The sequence below is a fragment of the Tursiops truncatus genome, chromosome 15, assembly GCF_011762595.2.
Source record: "Tursiops truncatus isolate mTurTru1 chromosome 15, mTurTru1.mat.Y, whole genome shotgun sequence".
Lineage (NCBI taxonomy): Eukaryota > Metazoa > Chordata > Mammalia > Artiodactyla > Delphinidae > Tursiops > Tursiops truncatus.
In genome coordinates, this window is record NC_047048.1 from 37,746,261 (window position 1) to 37,760,582 (window position 14,322).

Genomic DNA, 14,322 nt, shown 5'->3' on the forward strand with positions numbered 1-14,322 from the left:
CCCACACACCCCCTACCCCTTCCGGCCTCATTTTCCTGCTATTTTTAAGCAGCAGGAGTCTGTCCTCACAGGAAGGCTCTTCTGCACTTGACCACTGCCCGGAACTCTCCCAGCAACCCCACCCATGAGCTTGGAGCTGTTTGATCCTCATTTGCAGTGGAGAAAATGAAGGCTCAGACAGTGTCACATGGGAGAAGTGGACCAGGAGCATGGAGGCTTCCAACCCAGCCATGTGTCACCCCAGGGCACCTCTGGGGGGGGCCCCTCCTCTGCTCCCCCCTTACCTCAGCTGGGCCCAGAGAAGCTTCAGGAGGCTTGGCACCTGGGGCACCTCTGAAAATGGTGGACAGTGCAGGGCCGCGCCCCTGCCCAGGCTGCCCAGCCCAGCCCAGCCCGGCCCTGCCCGCCCAGCCACACCCTCCCTGCCTGCCTCTGTCTGATTAGGAGGCTGGGGCTGCGGCACCTGGTGGGAGATCCTGCCTGGGTAAGTGCTGGTAGCTGGCCCAACACGCTGAAGATCTCCAGGGCCCCAAAGCGCAGGCCTCTTGGGCCTTGGAGGCTGGGAGGCAGCTGATCCAGGCTGTGGACCAAGTCTGAATCCTCTCCAGGAGGAAGACAGGAGGCCAGGCCCGGGCCCGACAGCAGTGCTCAGGAGTGTCAGCAAATGTACAAGGTCAGGAAGGCATGGCCAGCAGCCCTGGAGGACCCTGCAAACCCTGAACATTCCTCCTGTCGTGGTCCAAACTCCGGGGGCTGGACCCATGCACAGTGAGGGGCTGCTCCCGTTCAAGCCCACCGGATCAGGCGAATTCCAAGTAGGACTGGTACACTTTGATGTAGCCGTCCTCTGCATCCGCCACCATGAGCTGGCCCTGGGGCGCACAGGCCACACCCAGGGGCCACCTCAGCCCCTCGGACACCAGGCAGATGGGCGCCCTGGCCCAGGGGAACAGGGTCACCTGGTGCCGCTGCTCGTCCGCCACAATGACACTGCCCGCTGCGTCGGTGCACACGCCTGCTGGGCTGCCAAAGTGGTGCCCAGTCAGGTCCCCCAGGGAGCACAGGGGCTGGCGGGCACTGCCAAACAGCCACACGTCCCCAAACTCCTTGCTCACAGCCAGGCCCCCATCGGGCCCCAGACCCACCCAGCAGGGGCCCTCCAGGCCCAGCATGGAGGCGGGGGCCAGTGGCTCCAAGGCAGGGCCCAGTGTGAAGCTGTGCACAGCCCCGGGCACGTAGTCTGTCACCAAGAGGTGGTCAAGGGTGTCCACAGCTAGCCCCCTGGGGGCCAAGAACGTGCCCACTGTCACCCAGCGGCCTTGAGGGGCTCGGACGGTGTGCTGCAGCACACGGACAGCCCTGTGGACCAGGTCACTGATCACCACGAGCCCAGCAGCTGTCACAGCCACGTCCTCCATCACGAAGGCCCTGGCCCCTGGCACAAGGCAGGGCAGGTGGCAGATGGAGCGTCCCTAGAGGTCCAGCACGTGGATGCAGGGTGCAGTCCCAGCCGTCAGGAAGAGCAGGCCATCTGGGGAGCAGTGCAGGCCCCAGCCCCTGCGGGCACTGGGATCCACCCAAGCAGCCGGGGCCACCAGGAGTGAGTGGGGTCTCCAGGCAGGTCCAGTGTGAGGCGTGGTCCCTGGGACGTGGCTGACCCGCTGGTGGGGGAGGCCCAGGAGGTCAGGGTAGGAGGCCAGAGAGCTGGCCGGTAGGCGGACATCACAGCCTCAGCCTCTCTGAGCCAGTCCTCCAACTGGGCCAAGTTTGGGGCTGCAAAAGAAACGACACCCCACCATGTGCCAAGCAGTGTGACAGTGGACCCCCTGCACACTTCCCGGCGGTGCTGGTTCCTCCTGTTTTACAAATTTGACTCTGTTCCACCAGGTCCCGACTTCCAGCCGTGCTTCTGGGCCCTATTTTCCCAGATGCGGTCCCTGAACACAATTCTGGGAGACACATGACCCAGGAGGGCTGCTGTGGGTTTTGTTCTGAGGCCGGAATGAGCTCAGGGGCGTCTAGGTGTCCGAGGTGGGGGGAGGGGTGACAGATGAGCAGTGTTTCTCAAACGCCTCCGCCCATAGAACCTTTTCTCCAGACAGGGAAAGTGGCCCTTGTTGAGGGCAGCCCAAGCCCCTGCCCATTGCCCCACACAGCCCTTGGAGACTTCCAACTCCTGAGGGGTGAAGCAGGAGTCCTTTCCTAGGCCTCTCTGGCTGTGGGGAGGGGTCTCCTACCTGGGGGGGCTCGTGCTCTGTTGTTGGAAACCAGAGCCTGAGGGGGTGGGAGGAGCCACCTGGCAGAGGAGCGGGGGGAAGGGGGGAAGGGGGGCAGGGAGGCAGAGCTCTGGCTGGGCCACCTTTGAGCAGCACCCAAGGAAGCTCTAAGGAGTCCAATCACTCAGCTGCTGACCCCACCACGTACCTTCCAGTGCTGCCACATTCCTGCCTCGGGGCCTTTACTCTGGCCTCTGGGACATTCTTCACGCTGCCCCTGCACAGCTGGTTGCACTCACGGTCCTCTCAGCCCACCCTCCCCAGGGGGCCCAGGGCCTCCACCACCTGCTGTCTCAGGAGACAGCACCGCCTCCGTCCTCCAGCAGGACTGAAATCTCAGGACCTGGGGGAAGGGGCTGTGCCCCCAACCTGCTGGCTGGGTCACTCACCAGAGTCCAGGGCGGGGGCCTCCAGGGGCTGCATCTTGCACCCCCACAGACTAGACAGGTTGGGTCCTGTCTCTCTGATCCTGTTCCTGCACCAGCCTGCCAGCAGGGTCAGGCTTATGTCTGTCCATTGGGTGATAAGAAGTCGGGGTGCGGTAGCCAGGTAGGGGTGCTAACGGGAGGTCAAGGTGGGGTGGGTCTCCCTCAGACTCAGGACCTGGGGATTCTCCAGACACCGCCTGACTCAGCCCACAGCCCCTCCAGGAAGCCCCTGGAAGGTGGGGGTCAGCCGTGTCTGTGACCCACAGCACTCCCTACCTGACCGCCTGCACCCCAGCTCTGGACACTGCGGAGGGGCGGGCGGCGATGCTATCTGCTACCGGTGCGGTTAATGGGGCGGCCGCAGGTCCTGATCCGACTGGCCCCAGCCCGGCTGGCCCAGCGTGGGGAGCCAGGCACAGGCAGGAACTGCCCTCCCTGGGGCCATTGCTGGGTGGGCGTGGAGGTGCGGCCAGCTCCCAGGAACAGAAGTGATTCGCTGGGTCCGAGGGTCCCCCGGGCACCCCTCCCCGCCTGCCCCCCACCCCCCACCCCCGCCTGTGGGAAAAGCCAAGTCTGGTCGCGCTGGGAGGGAGGCAGCGAGCTGTGAAGGCCACCGATGCCTATCGTGGCTGCAGGGGCTGGCAGGGGCCCAGCGGAGGCCACGCTGGGCGAACAGCCCTGGGCCACAGAATGTGGGGGCACCGTTGAACCACAGAGGGAGCGGCCTCCTGCATGAATCTGACATTAGGCCTGTCCTGCCAGATGGGGGCTGAAGCATGTCCAGGGGTCCCTGCCCACAGCCCATGTGCAGAAACACAGGCCTGACCAGGGCTGAGACCGTGCACACCTACCTGCCTCCCCCCGCCGCACTCTGCCCCCCCCCATAGAAAGCTCCCCACTCTCTCCCCAGACTCCGGCCCCCCAGGGAGGGCCCAGTCCACAAGAGGAGGTCTGGACACTGCCCCCCTGACGCTCAGTCTGGGGACATCTCTGCAGAAGGTGACGCTAGACCAGCGAGGGATGAAGGAGGCCCAGACGGGGTGTGAAGGTGGTTTCCATTTTAATGTCCACAACTGTGATCACTAAAGAGCCATGACCCTCTGCTGTACTTGTGTGGCCCCAGAGACGGGTATGGCCATGGCGGGTGGGGTCTGTCCACGGGCATGCTGGGGCAGGTGTGGGGCCAGGCAGCAGGCATGGGGTTGGAGAAGGGCCCCTGTCTGTTAAGGACAGAGATGGCAGCAGGGGCTGTGGTCAGACCTCGGCACCCGTGGGGTTCTGCAGGCCAGGGACAGCCTCAGGGGGCCAGGAGCCCCCAGGCCCACCACGGGTGCCCCAGCTGCCAGGAAGGACAGGGTCCTCTGGGGCCTGGAGGGGAAGACCCGGTGGAGGGACACTGGAGTCAGCCTCACACTTGGTGGTGTGGCTGGACAGAGGCTGGGCTGCCAGCATGCCGGGTGGCTTGGGGGTCCCCCGGACCAGCATGGGGCCCAGCTCCGGCTGCCCCCAGAGCCCTGGGGGCACCTCATGCCCCTTGGTGGGTGCCCGTTTCACAGAGAGGTCGAGGGGAGTGTCAGGTGGCCGCACGGCCCGCTCCAGCGCCTGGTGGATGGTGAGCAGCTCCCGGCGGATCTTCCCCAGCTGCTCCCGCAGAGGCCGCGGGGCCAGGCCCCCAGCAGGCGCCAACTGGCCCAGGCGCTGTTCCACCCTGGCACAGTCACCAAGGGCCCGAGTCAGGTCCTCGCCCACGTGCCCAGGGCCCCCCAGCAACAGGCCCAGCGGTTGCTGGGGCAGGGGGGCCGCAGGACCAGGGCTCTCAAGGTCACTTAGCTCCTTGTCCTCAGGCCACAGCATCACGGAGGGGCCGGTCCTCAGGCTGGGGGGCAGAAGCCAGTCAGGAGGCTGTGCTGCGCACACAGTGCCCCACCCCCTTCACGCCCCTGTCCAGCCTGGCGCCCTGGCCTAGGGCCTCGGAACCCCAGAAGGAAGGACAGTTTGGCTCTCTGGTCTCAGTCTCCCCTCTGCGGCCTGAAGCCCCTATTCCTGGTGACTGAGCTCCAGCTGGGGGCCCAGCCACCCTCCCCCCCAGCCCTCTTCCCACCTCTCCTAACACCCCCACGACTGGGGCCCCTGACACCCACCTGCTCTGGGAACTGAATTTCATCCTGCTGCAGGGGTCCTGTGGGGCTTCTGGCCTGCCTCCCAGGGCCAGCTTCCTCTTGGGGTCGCTCTGGGCAGCCCGCTCCAGCCCCCGCTCCTTCCCCGGGTCCCTGAGAGCACCACGGGGCCAGGGCCCACCCAGCCCAGGCACTGGCAACTTCAGCAGCCCAGGGACCAGAGTCTCGGGGGGCCCTTTGGGGGGGGGCGGAGGGCTTGGCAAGGGCAGTCTTGCCTGCCGGTAGCCCCAGGCTGTGCTCCAGGAGCAGGGGGTAGTACAGGCGAGGGACCAGGGCCGGGCGCTCTGGGGGCTGTGGGGCAGGGAAGGCAGTGGCCGGGGGCAGTAGGGGGCTGGCTGAGGCCAGGAAGGGCACGTGGGCGGCAGCGGCCAGGGAGGGCCCCAGGTAGGAAAAGAGGCCCGGGCCGAGAGGGTAGTTGACGCCCAGCAGGGACAGGTGGAGGCTCTGGGCCTCAGGGAACTCCCCGGGGGTGGGCGGGGGGTAGCAGGGGACACTGCTCTCAGGGCCCGTGGCAGGCACGTCCACCCCGGACGTGCTCCTCGGGCCCCCACCCCTCCCCGGCTTCCACGACTCGGCCAGGAGGCCACCGAGGCTTGCACCCTTCTGGGAGTCCCTGGCCTCAGGGAGCAGTGTCTCTGGGGACCCCTCGGCCCCTGGCCTGGGGCCCCCAACCCAGCGGCGCAGGGAGAGGACATCGGTGACCATGTGGTCGGGCGTGGCGGGAGCGTCCAGCGCTCCTTGGGGCCGGCCGCTGGGGTCCATGGGGTCCGAGGAATCTGCGGGGTGGCCTGGGGTGGGTGCACGTGGCCGGGACGCAGCCGATGCCCGGCGGCAGGCCCAGTCGGGGGAGTCCAGCAGGAGGGAGAGGGAGTCCTTACAGAGGCTGTACTTCATGTGGTTGTAGAGGTGGGACTTCTCCAGGCAGGTGAAAGGGCACTGGAAGCACTTGTAGTTGTAGGGTTTGCCCCAGGGCCGTGGGATATAGTGTGGCTTCTTAGGCTTCCTCGCCCGGGCCCGTGCCCCGGGGCCCAGGCGGCATGAGCCTGCCTCTCCGGACATGGCAGCTGCTAACGGGCAAGCCCCGGCCCCATGGCCACCTGCGGACAGGGCCTCGGTCATTGCCAGCCGCCCCGGCCGATGCCCCCTCCCCTCCGTCACAGCTCAAGGCTAAGCATCCAGGCACCGGCACCCGCCCCCTCCCCCTCCCTGGCCTCTGCCAGCAGAAGTGGCCTCCCTGCCTCACTCTCTGTAGGGTCAGCAGACACACGGCAGAAAAAATGCAGGATGCCCAGGTAAATGGGACTCGGGTAAACGGGAAATACTTTTTTAGTATGAGTATGACCTAGCCAATATTTGGAATGTGCACTAAAAAAATTATTTGTTGTTCATCCGAAATTAAAGCTTAAGTCCTGTACTTTATTGGTTGACCCTACACGCATCTCTCCCCTCAGGCCTGGCCAGTCCCCAGCAGGCCCATTTCTGGTGTGATTCCATCCACGCCCATCTCCCCCACACCAGCAGAGCCCGGGTCTCCGTCTACCCCACGGGCACTGGGTGAGTGACTGGAGGAAGCCAAGTATGACCAGACTCACTCCTGGGGACACGGCCCTTCCTTGTCTTAAGCCCTCCAGAGACTTTCCTGCCCGCGGGAAAGCCAGGATAAGAGCCGTGAGATGAGAAACCAGCAGAGGTTCTGAGCGCCTGTTTACACAGTGTCCCTGCTCTGCAGGGCGTCGGGTGGGCACTGTGGTCTCTGAGGGGGCCAGCCTTGCATGGGCCAGGCCAGGCTGGGGGGCGTGGATGTCCAGCATGGCCTCACGGCACAGCCACCTGCTCAGCCTGGCTCCATCTGGGTGGCTGCCGGCAGGTCGGCAGCCGAGCCTGCAGCGGCCGAGCTTGGCCAAGACCCTCCTCTCCCCATGCCCCCGCACGCTTGCTCAGAAGCCGCTCTGCACTCCATCTGGGCTGCCACCTGGGCTGTCCACCGCCCCAGTGTGCGCCTCAGCCGGGTGCTCAGCGAGTGTGTGCACACAAGCGTACAGCTCCCGCTGAGCCCTCCTCACTCAGCGCCTGGAGGGACCACCTCTGCACGGCTGGGCTGACTCGGAATAGAGAGCAGGGCGGCCACCAAAATGCAAGGGGCCCAGGCACACGAGGCTCACACTCCACTCAGAGTGGACGGGGTCACTGTACACATGAATGCACTCGGCACGGCCGGGGTGTGAACAGGCACAGGGCGCATGCACACACACACACGCACACCCGAGGACACACAGGGTCACAGTCACTCACGGATGTAGACACATGTACACTTGCCCTGCTCCCGGGGTTCAGGGACGGCCAGGGCACTGAGCAGGGCAGGGCTGGGGTAGCTGGGCAGCCTTTGGGAGCAGGCCGTCCTCCCCACTGGCCTTCGGGCTCTGTACATGGCAGGCAGTCATGTCTGCTGCCCCCAAACACTGGATGGGCACCCCCATTATGGAAACAGCCACAGGGGTGGCGAGGGCTGCCTGTCCAGATGGGCCCTGTGGAGGTGGGGTTGGCATGGCCATGGCTAGAGTGTGGAGGGCAGGGTGAGCAGAGGCTAAGTGACTAGCTTGTGCAGGGATGTCCACATCGGGGAGGGGACAGGGCTCCAAGAGGAGTGCATGGTTGGGAGGAGGCGGCTGTGCCCAGGAGAGGAACTGGGGCTCCCTTAGGGGCTGCAGACACTCCCTGGACTTGGTGGTGGGTGCAGAGGCAGGCCCCATCCCTGCCCCCCACCCCCCCAAGATACAGATGACAAATGGGTGTGTGTGCTCTGGAGATGGAGGCGGCTGTGCTGGGGCCATCGATCACCCAGCCCTGGGAGCCACACAGCTGTGCTGCCTCGTGCCACCACCCACCCCACTTCCCAGCCAGACCCCTGAACTGGGGGGGCTCCTCCTAGGCCTCTGGACTAAGGGGGCGAGGGGCCCCTCCTGTGCTCCCGCTTCAGATCAGTCATCTGGCTTGGGGTGGGGGGGGCTTGGTTGGGAGCCATCTCAGCACCTGCTGACCCCACAGGGGCCCAGAGAACACCTGGCACCTGCCCAGCGTGCTTGTGCACAAGCAGAAGACACCCCCAGACAGCAGCACACACCCCCAAAGGCACATTCATTCGCACATGTGTCCCAACCCGTGACTGGGTGCGTGTGCCCAGGGCGGCCTGCACCCGCAGTGTGCCTGCGCATACACCTGGTCCCACTAACCTTTCCCTGTCTGGGGCAGAACTGGTGGCAGGCCAGGCGCAGGAGGCCTCACCCCAGGGTGGGAGAGGGGGCACCCAGTGCTTGGAGCCACCACCAGCCACCAGGGGATTGATTATAGCTCACCCATCCCGGCTGGCGCCCTTGGGACTTGGGAGCACCCCACAGGGCGTGGTGCAGAGGAAGTGACCAGGCTCCTCCTCGGCTGAAGTCGAGACCCCAACTCCCTCCCCCCTTCCCTCCACAGCCGAGCCCGGAGGGCGCCCTCCTACAAGGATGGGGCTGCTGCGCCCTGATGGTCCCGGTGCGCCGAGCCTGGACGCCGCTAAGTGGGGGACGTGGGGACTGGGGTTGCCCCGCCCGCGCCCCGACAAGCTTGGCGTCCCGCCACCCCGGCGCCCCTCACGCCCTGCCGGGCCCCGCGCAGCCCCCAAACTTCCGACCCGCCGCCGCCCCGTGCCCGCCGTACCTGCGCCCCGGACGGAGCAGAACCTGCGGCGCCCCGATAAGTCAACGCGTGGCCCCGGGACCCCGCGGGAACTTCCCGCCCCGCCCGGCGCCCCTCCCCGCCCGGCGCCTGCCGCGACCCCGCACCCCGCGGGACCCGCACAAGCTCTCGGGGCGCAACTCGGACTCCGGCCTGGGAAACTGAGGAGCGGCCCCCACGCGGTCTGCGGTCACTCACTAGGCAGCGAGTCCCCGAAGCCTCCGCCACGGACCGCGTCCCCCCGACGCCGACTCGCACCTACAGAAGTTGGCGGCGGGAGCGGCCGCGCGTGCGCCACGGCGCCGGGCTCCGGGGGGCGCAGCGACCTCCGACCCGGGCTCGCGGTGGGGGTGGGGGCGCGAGCGCCGGAAGCGGTCTCCCACCGGCCACCTCAGGTGCACCCCCCCCGTCTCTCCCACTTCCCTGCCCACAGTCGCCCCCTCCGCGCACTCACCGGCCTCGCGCGCCCGGGACCCGCTCAGCAGTCTCCGCCGCGCCGACAACTCCTGGATGGAGCCGTGGCCGGTGACACCAGTGGCGCCACCAGAGCAGGGCAGGGACGGGTAGCGTCGCGGCGGAGCCGAGAGTGGAGACGCAGGTGTGCTGCCGAATGAGGGGCTCCTGGCACCGTCCCCGCCCCCGTCGCCTGCAGGCTGCCGCGGGGGTGCGCAGAGGCAGCCAGGTCTCCCGGGGTCCCCGCAGCAGTGTGATGGGGTGTCAGCGGCCGAGGACGCAGGGAGTGGGGCCGTCAGCACTCATCCGTCAGGGCAGGGCTCTGGCCCCTGACAGCCCCTCCGCCTGAGCCAGGGCCCCTGGGCTGAGCCCCGGGACAGGGGGACCTTGGAGAACAGAGCCAGCCTGGGGAGGGCTGCAGCCCAGCCCGAGAGGGGACAGAACTTAGCTCGGGGAGGGCTGCAGCAGAGAGCCGGCAGCAGAGCCCAGCACACACGGCGGAGCAAGCCTCCTTTTCTGGCCAAGACTTGCCTGCAGTACCCTTCCCTCTTCTCCAAACAGGAGGCTGAATGGGTCTGCACCCCCAAACCTCTGTCCTGCCCACTGACAGCCACCGGCTCAGAAAGAGGGTCACATGCACTCACTCCCCCTTTCTAGAAGCATCACCCCCCAGCCCCTACTCCTCACTCCCCTGGCAGGTACCCAAGGAGGGCTGCATCTGCCTGCTGTTGGCAGGACTCCTCTCCACTGGCTGTCCCTCCTGGGAGGACCCGGGTGAATGAGGCGGGGCCTGGGAAAGGGCCCACCAGAAAACTCCCGCCCCTAATGTCCTCACGGCCAGAGCTGCTCCCAGCCCCACCTCCCAGGGTACTAGACTCCATGTTGATCCCCAAACTGTCCAGACTTAACAGGGAGCCCACTTCTCAGCTGGGTCCTAGCGGAAGTTCATCTGATCAGCCAGGACCATTCCAGAAGTGGACACAGATACTCAAGACAGGCCAGTCACGTTTCTCAAGAAATTTTTGCCTTTGTTCAGGGGAAGGTGACTTAACCCAGAGATGAGCAGTGTGCCATCTCAGGCATGGGGTGGGGTCTGCCGTCGGAGGGGTGTGTGCTGCCCCAGGCCCACTCTGTGGAGGCACAGAGGTCCCCGTGTCTACTTGGCCTTCCCTGTAGGCTCAGCTACAGGCTCCTGGGGTATCTCAAGCTCAGCTTGGGGGGCTGGGGTGCTTTGGAGAAAAAAGGAGTATCCAGTAGGGGTCTGTGGGATGGAGAACACTAGGTCCAGAGTCTAGTGCCTCCTGGGCCCTGTGAACCTGGCCTCAGTTTCCCCAGCTGTGCAGGAGGGTGAGAGGCTATGGCCCAGTTGTTGGGGCTCTGGTCAGCCACGACAGACATCTGTAAGGAGCAGGGTGCCATGTCCTGGGGGTGCCCAGTGCAAGGACACTGATGTGAGGGTGACTGCTTAGTGCCACCTTCTCTGACACAACCTGGGGGACCCCATTTCTCCCTGTAAAGTCCACAGGGCAGAGCGGGGGCCTGGAAGACTGCTGTGGGTGGCAGAGCCCACCAGCCTTTTCCTTTCTGCCCGCCTGGCCTGGCCCAGCTGACCAGCTGACCGTGCAGGCAGCCCCAGGCCGGGAGACAGCTTGAGCGGTCGTCACGCCAGCAGCCCTGTGGAGAGTGGGGGCCGGGAGGCCTGCTCCTTCTGCACACAGACCCCACTCCGGACATACTCAGCCGGGCCCAGGCCCCTATCTTGGGCACTGCCCAGAGAGGGCAGGGGGCACAGGTCACCCTGAGCCAGTGGGGGTGGGGGTCTCAGGGACGGCTCTGTGCTTCCTGGCCCTGCACTGCTGACTCCTCTGAGGGTCTGGGGAGGCCATGCTGCCAGCACAGGGGGCGGGCAGGTTGGAGGGTGTTACCGTCCTCCAAGGGAAGGGAGGGGCCTCTCAGGGTGCGGAGGGGACAGCCCAGTGAAGCCAGGTGACCAAGGAGCACCGGAGAGGGGGGAGGAGGCCAGGCCTCACAGCATGTTGGGAAAAGCAGGAGTCCAGGGAAGGCAGCTCAGAAGAAGCCGTGGAGGCCGCCTCTGTGGATGGGCCTTTCCAGAAGTCTGGGTGGGAGGAGAGGTGTCGGCATCTCCAAGGGGCTCAGCACCTGAGAGGCACGACTGGGCTTCCAGGAGGGGTCTTGCCAGGGGTGCAGGTGGGCCCTGAACTTGCCCCAGGGGTCCCGAGAGCTTGGCCATGGCTGCAGCCTAATGGCCTGTACACGGGGGTGCGAGTCAGGTCAGCCCATCAGGTGCACTGACTGCCGGTCTGCAGCCAGGCGAGGCCGGACAGCAGTGCCAGCCCCTGTGCCCCTGTGCTGTCTGCCTGAGGCACTCCCAGGCACATCTGCTCCCTCACAGCTGGCACAGTGTGCCTGGGGCCTGTCCCACTTTCCACCAAGGAGTGGGGCGTGGTGGTAGGTCATGACCCACCCACTGGACCCCACCCTGCAACATGTTGGGGAAAGCTTGGGCGCAGGGAGGTGGCCCCTGCTCCCTGAGGCAGTGTCAGGGATCCCCGAGCTTTGGGGCTTGGTCCCCCATGTGACCTGAGCCCTGAAACCCCTGCCCAGGCTCCTTGGCATCAGTCCCCTTGTCCGCAGATTGGATGGTGGAAGACCTGGTCTCTGGGTGCTTCTGGCACCAGTGGGGTCCTAGGGAGCAGTCTTCTCTCCTCAGCTTGTCCTGGTGCAGGGTGGGGTGGGGACATGCAGCCCCTCTCTCTGCCCCCAGCCAGAGGCATTGTGGCCATTAACGTCCTCTGCCTCCTTGCCCAAGGCTGCCCGCCTGTCACCTCCATTAATGCTGGTACTTGTGCGCCAGGGGCACGTGGGCTGGACAGACAGTGGGTCCAGGGAAGGCAGGGGGACGGTGGTGCAGTGCCCAGGGCAGGTCTGTCTCCTCCCCTCAGTGTCCACACACGGCCTCACCAGGACAGGTGTCGGGGCTGGGCCAGCCTCTGCTTGCCCCGTGGGTAGAGGGACGGTGGTAGAGCCTCTAGGCAGGGTTTGGGAGCCCCTGGGAGGGGTCAGTGCCATGCAGGATGATGGCCACGGCTCATGTTCACCCTCTCGCTGATGAGCTCTGGGACACATGGCAGCCCCCAGAGTGTCTGAGGGCCCCTCCACAGGCCAGTGTGAGTTGTCCTTGGCACTTCCTTCTCCTTGCCCATCTGAGGTGGCCTCAGGGACCCACGGCTTGGTCCAAAGGGGCAGGGTTGGGACTTCCCTGGTGGTCCGGTGGTTAAGACTCTGAGCTCCCCACGCAGGGGGGCCCTGGTCAGGGAACTAGATCCTGCATGCTACAACTAAGACCCAGTGCAGCCACATAAACAATTTTTAAAAACCCAAAAAACCCACAGAGGGGCAGGGTCACACCTGAGGGCCCTGGGTGCCAGTCTGAGTCCAGTGAATCTGAGAGCACTGGGGAGCCACAGCAGGTTCACAGCGGGTCTGTGAGGGAGCAGCAGAGCCAGAGAGATGGTGCTGGGTGACTGACTGTGTGGAGAGGGCTGCAAGCAGGTTTGGGGAACTCCACTATAAACCTCTGAGGGGTGGGCAGTGTGGCCCATGGCGGGCACATGCAGGGCCCAGATATTCCCCAAGGAGTGTATGAGGGTGCTGCCCAAGCTGGTCCAGGGATGTGGGGTGGAGCGGGCCCCCCTGAGGGAAAGGGCATTGGCTGGGAGGCTCGGGGCACCGGGGACCCCAGGAGGCCTCTGGTCCCAAACCTGCTCACTGCACCCCTCCCCCAATTAGCTCCCTCCTCTGGAAGTCACCCCGGCCAGCGCTCCCTGCATGCTTGATTAGCCGGCCACCCTGGGGTGAGGTGGGGTGGGGTGGGATCTGATCCTCCATCTGCCTCAGGCCCTGGGATGGAGAGGCTCCTGGACGCTCTCTGGAGGCACCAAGAGAGGCTGCAGCGGGAGTGAGCTCTCCGCTATGAGAGGCATGCCAGCTGGGGCAGGGGCCTTTCCAATCACTGAGGGAGCAGCCTGGCCAGGCGAGTGGGAGGAATGGCTCAGGCCGCGGAGCCCCAACCTAGAGCCCCCACCCAGCTTCCGAGCTGCCCTGGCAGAGCAGCGCCCGGGGCCGGCAGCAACCATATGTTGGAAGAGGAGCTGCGCAAGTCCCTCCGCGGCCCCCGGGGCCCAGCCTTCCTGGGCCTGTCACAGGCGATTTTCCCTGCCTGAGTGGCAGGCCGGCCAGCGGGCGGGGTGGGCGGGGGCTGCAGAGCCTGTGCGTACTCTGGGTCTGTCCCCCACGGTTCTTGACACTGACCCTGCCAGTCGGGGCAGACGCAGGTGCTGGGCCTGGAGTGGGAGACCCCGACATCCCGCCAGACACCCACCCCTTGCGGTCACCCCTGTCCAGGTCAAGGTCGGGGGCCCAGAGAGGAGCCCGGGAGAGGAGGTGGTCAGCGGGACCAGACCTGCTGCTCCGTCGTGGGTGGGCGCCCAGGGCAGGCGGGAGAGTCAGCCCAGCGCCCAGAGCCGTGCGGAGGAGGCGGGAGGCCGCGGCTAATTTGTACACTAAGTGCTTCTGACAGGGATGCCTCACAAGTGAGAACACAGCACCACCCGCCTCAGGAAGGCCACCGCGGCCAACGGGTGGGCAGCCAGGCGGCCTGGGTGAGGGGCAGGAAGGGGGTTGTGGGGGGATCTGGCCCAGGAGAGACAGGGAGGGGACCGGGGTTGTGGGGAGTGGGGGTGGGCTCGGGACGAAGGGCCCCTGTGGCCGGAGGGTCAGAGACTGAGGCAGGGAGCGGGGCCGGGCGGTGTGGAGGCGGCTTGCCCTCTTCCGACCCTCGTCCACCCCTCGCACAGGCCTGGGTCCAGGTGCCACCCGATGAAGGCCGAAGGCCCAGCAGGCCAAGTCCAATCCTCAGGCCGGCTCCCCCTCCTTCGAACCTCATCACAGTGGCCGTCCCCGCCCCAAGCCCTGACCCCGGCCGGGCCCCCACCTCAGCCCCCACCAGCACCTCCCATGAGCTGCTGCGTCCCCACCGCGGGGGGCCCCCAGCTCCCATTCCCCTCAGCCCCTCCCTGCTGGAGCAGGGGTGCCAGGGGAGCGGGCGCTGGCTGGGGTGAGCCGGGGTCTCCAGGCCAGCCGACAGGATGAGCACGCAGCCCCCACCCCACTGTGGAGACCCCTGCCAGACCTCTCTGAACTCGCTTCCTAGGCCATCCTGGGGCTGGAGGAACGCGGGTTCAGGCTGCCCGG

At 66.2% G+C, this 14,322-nt stretch overlaps 2 protein-coding genes across 2 annotated transcripts; both read right to left on the reverse strand.

The window, feature by feature from the left end:
- Positions 1 to 800: 800 nt before the first annotated feature.
- On the reverse strand, positions 801 to 1,202 carry NHLRC4 (NHL repeat containing 4). Its single transcript, XM_019927590.1, has one exon. It carries the CDS (start codon positions 1,170 to 1,172, stop codon positions 801 to 803), a length of 372 nt encoding a protein of 123 aa, XP_019783149.1. The 5' UTR covers positions 1,173 to 1,202.
- Positions 1,203 to 3,958: 2,756 nt separating this feature from the next.
- Positions 3,959 to 5,940, reverse strand: PRR35 (proline rich 35). Its single transcript, XM_033839841.1, is given in 3 exon segments — positions 3,959 to 4,580; positions 4,846 to 5,075; positions 5,077 to 5,940. Coding segments are annotated over 3 exon segments (1,716 nt in total).
- Positions 5,941 to 14,322: the final 8,382 nt, after the last annotated feature.

Bases quoted from the DNA above. Each gene is read 5' to 3' on its own strand.
- NHLRC4 (XM_019927590.1), bottom strand. From the start codon at position 1,172: ATGCTGGGCCTGGAGGGCCCCTGCTGGGTGGGTCTGGGGCCCGATGGG.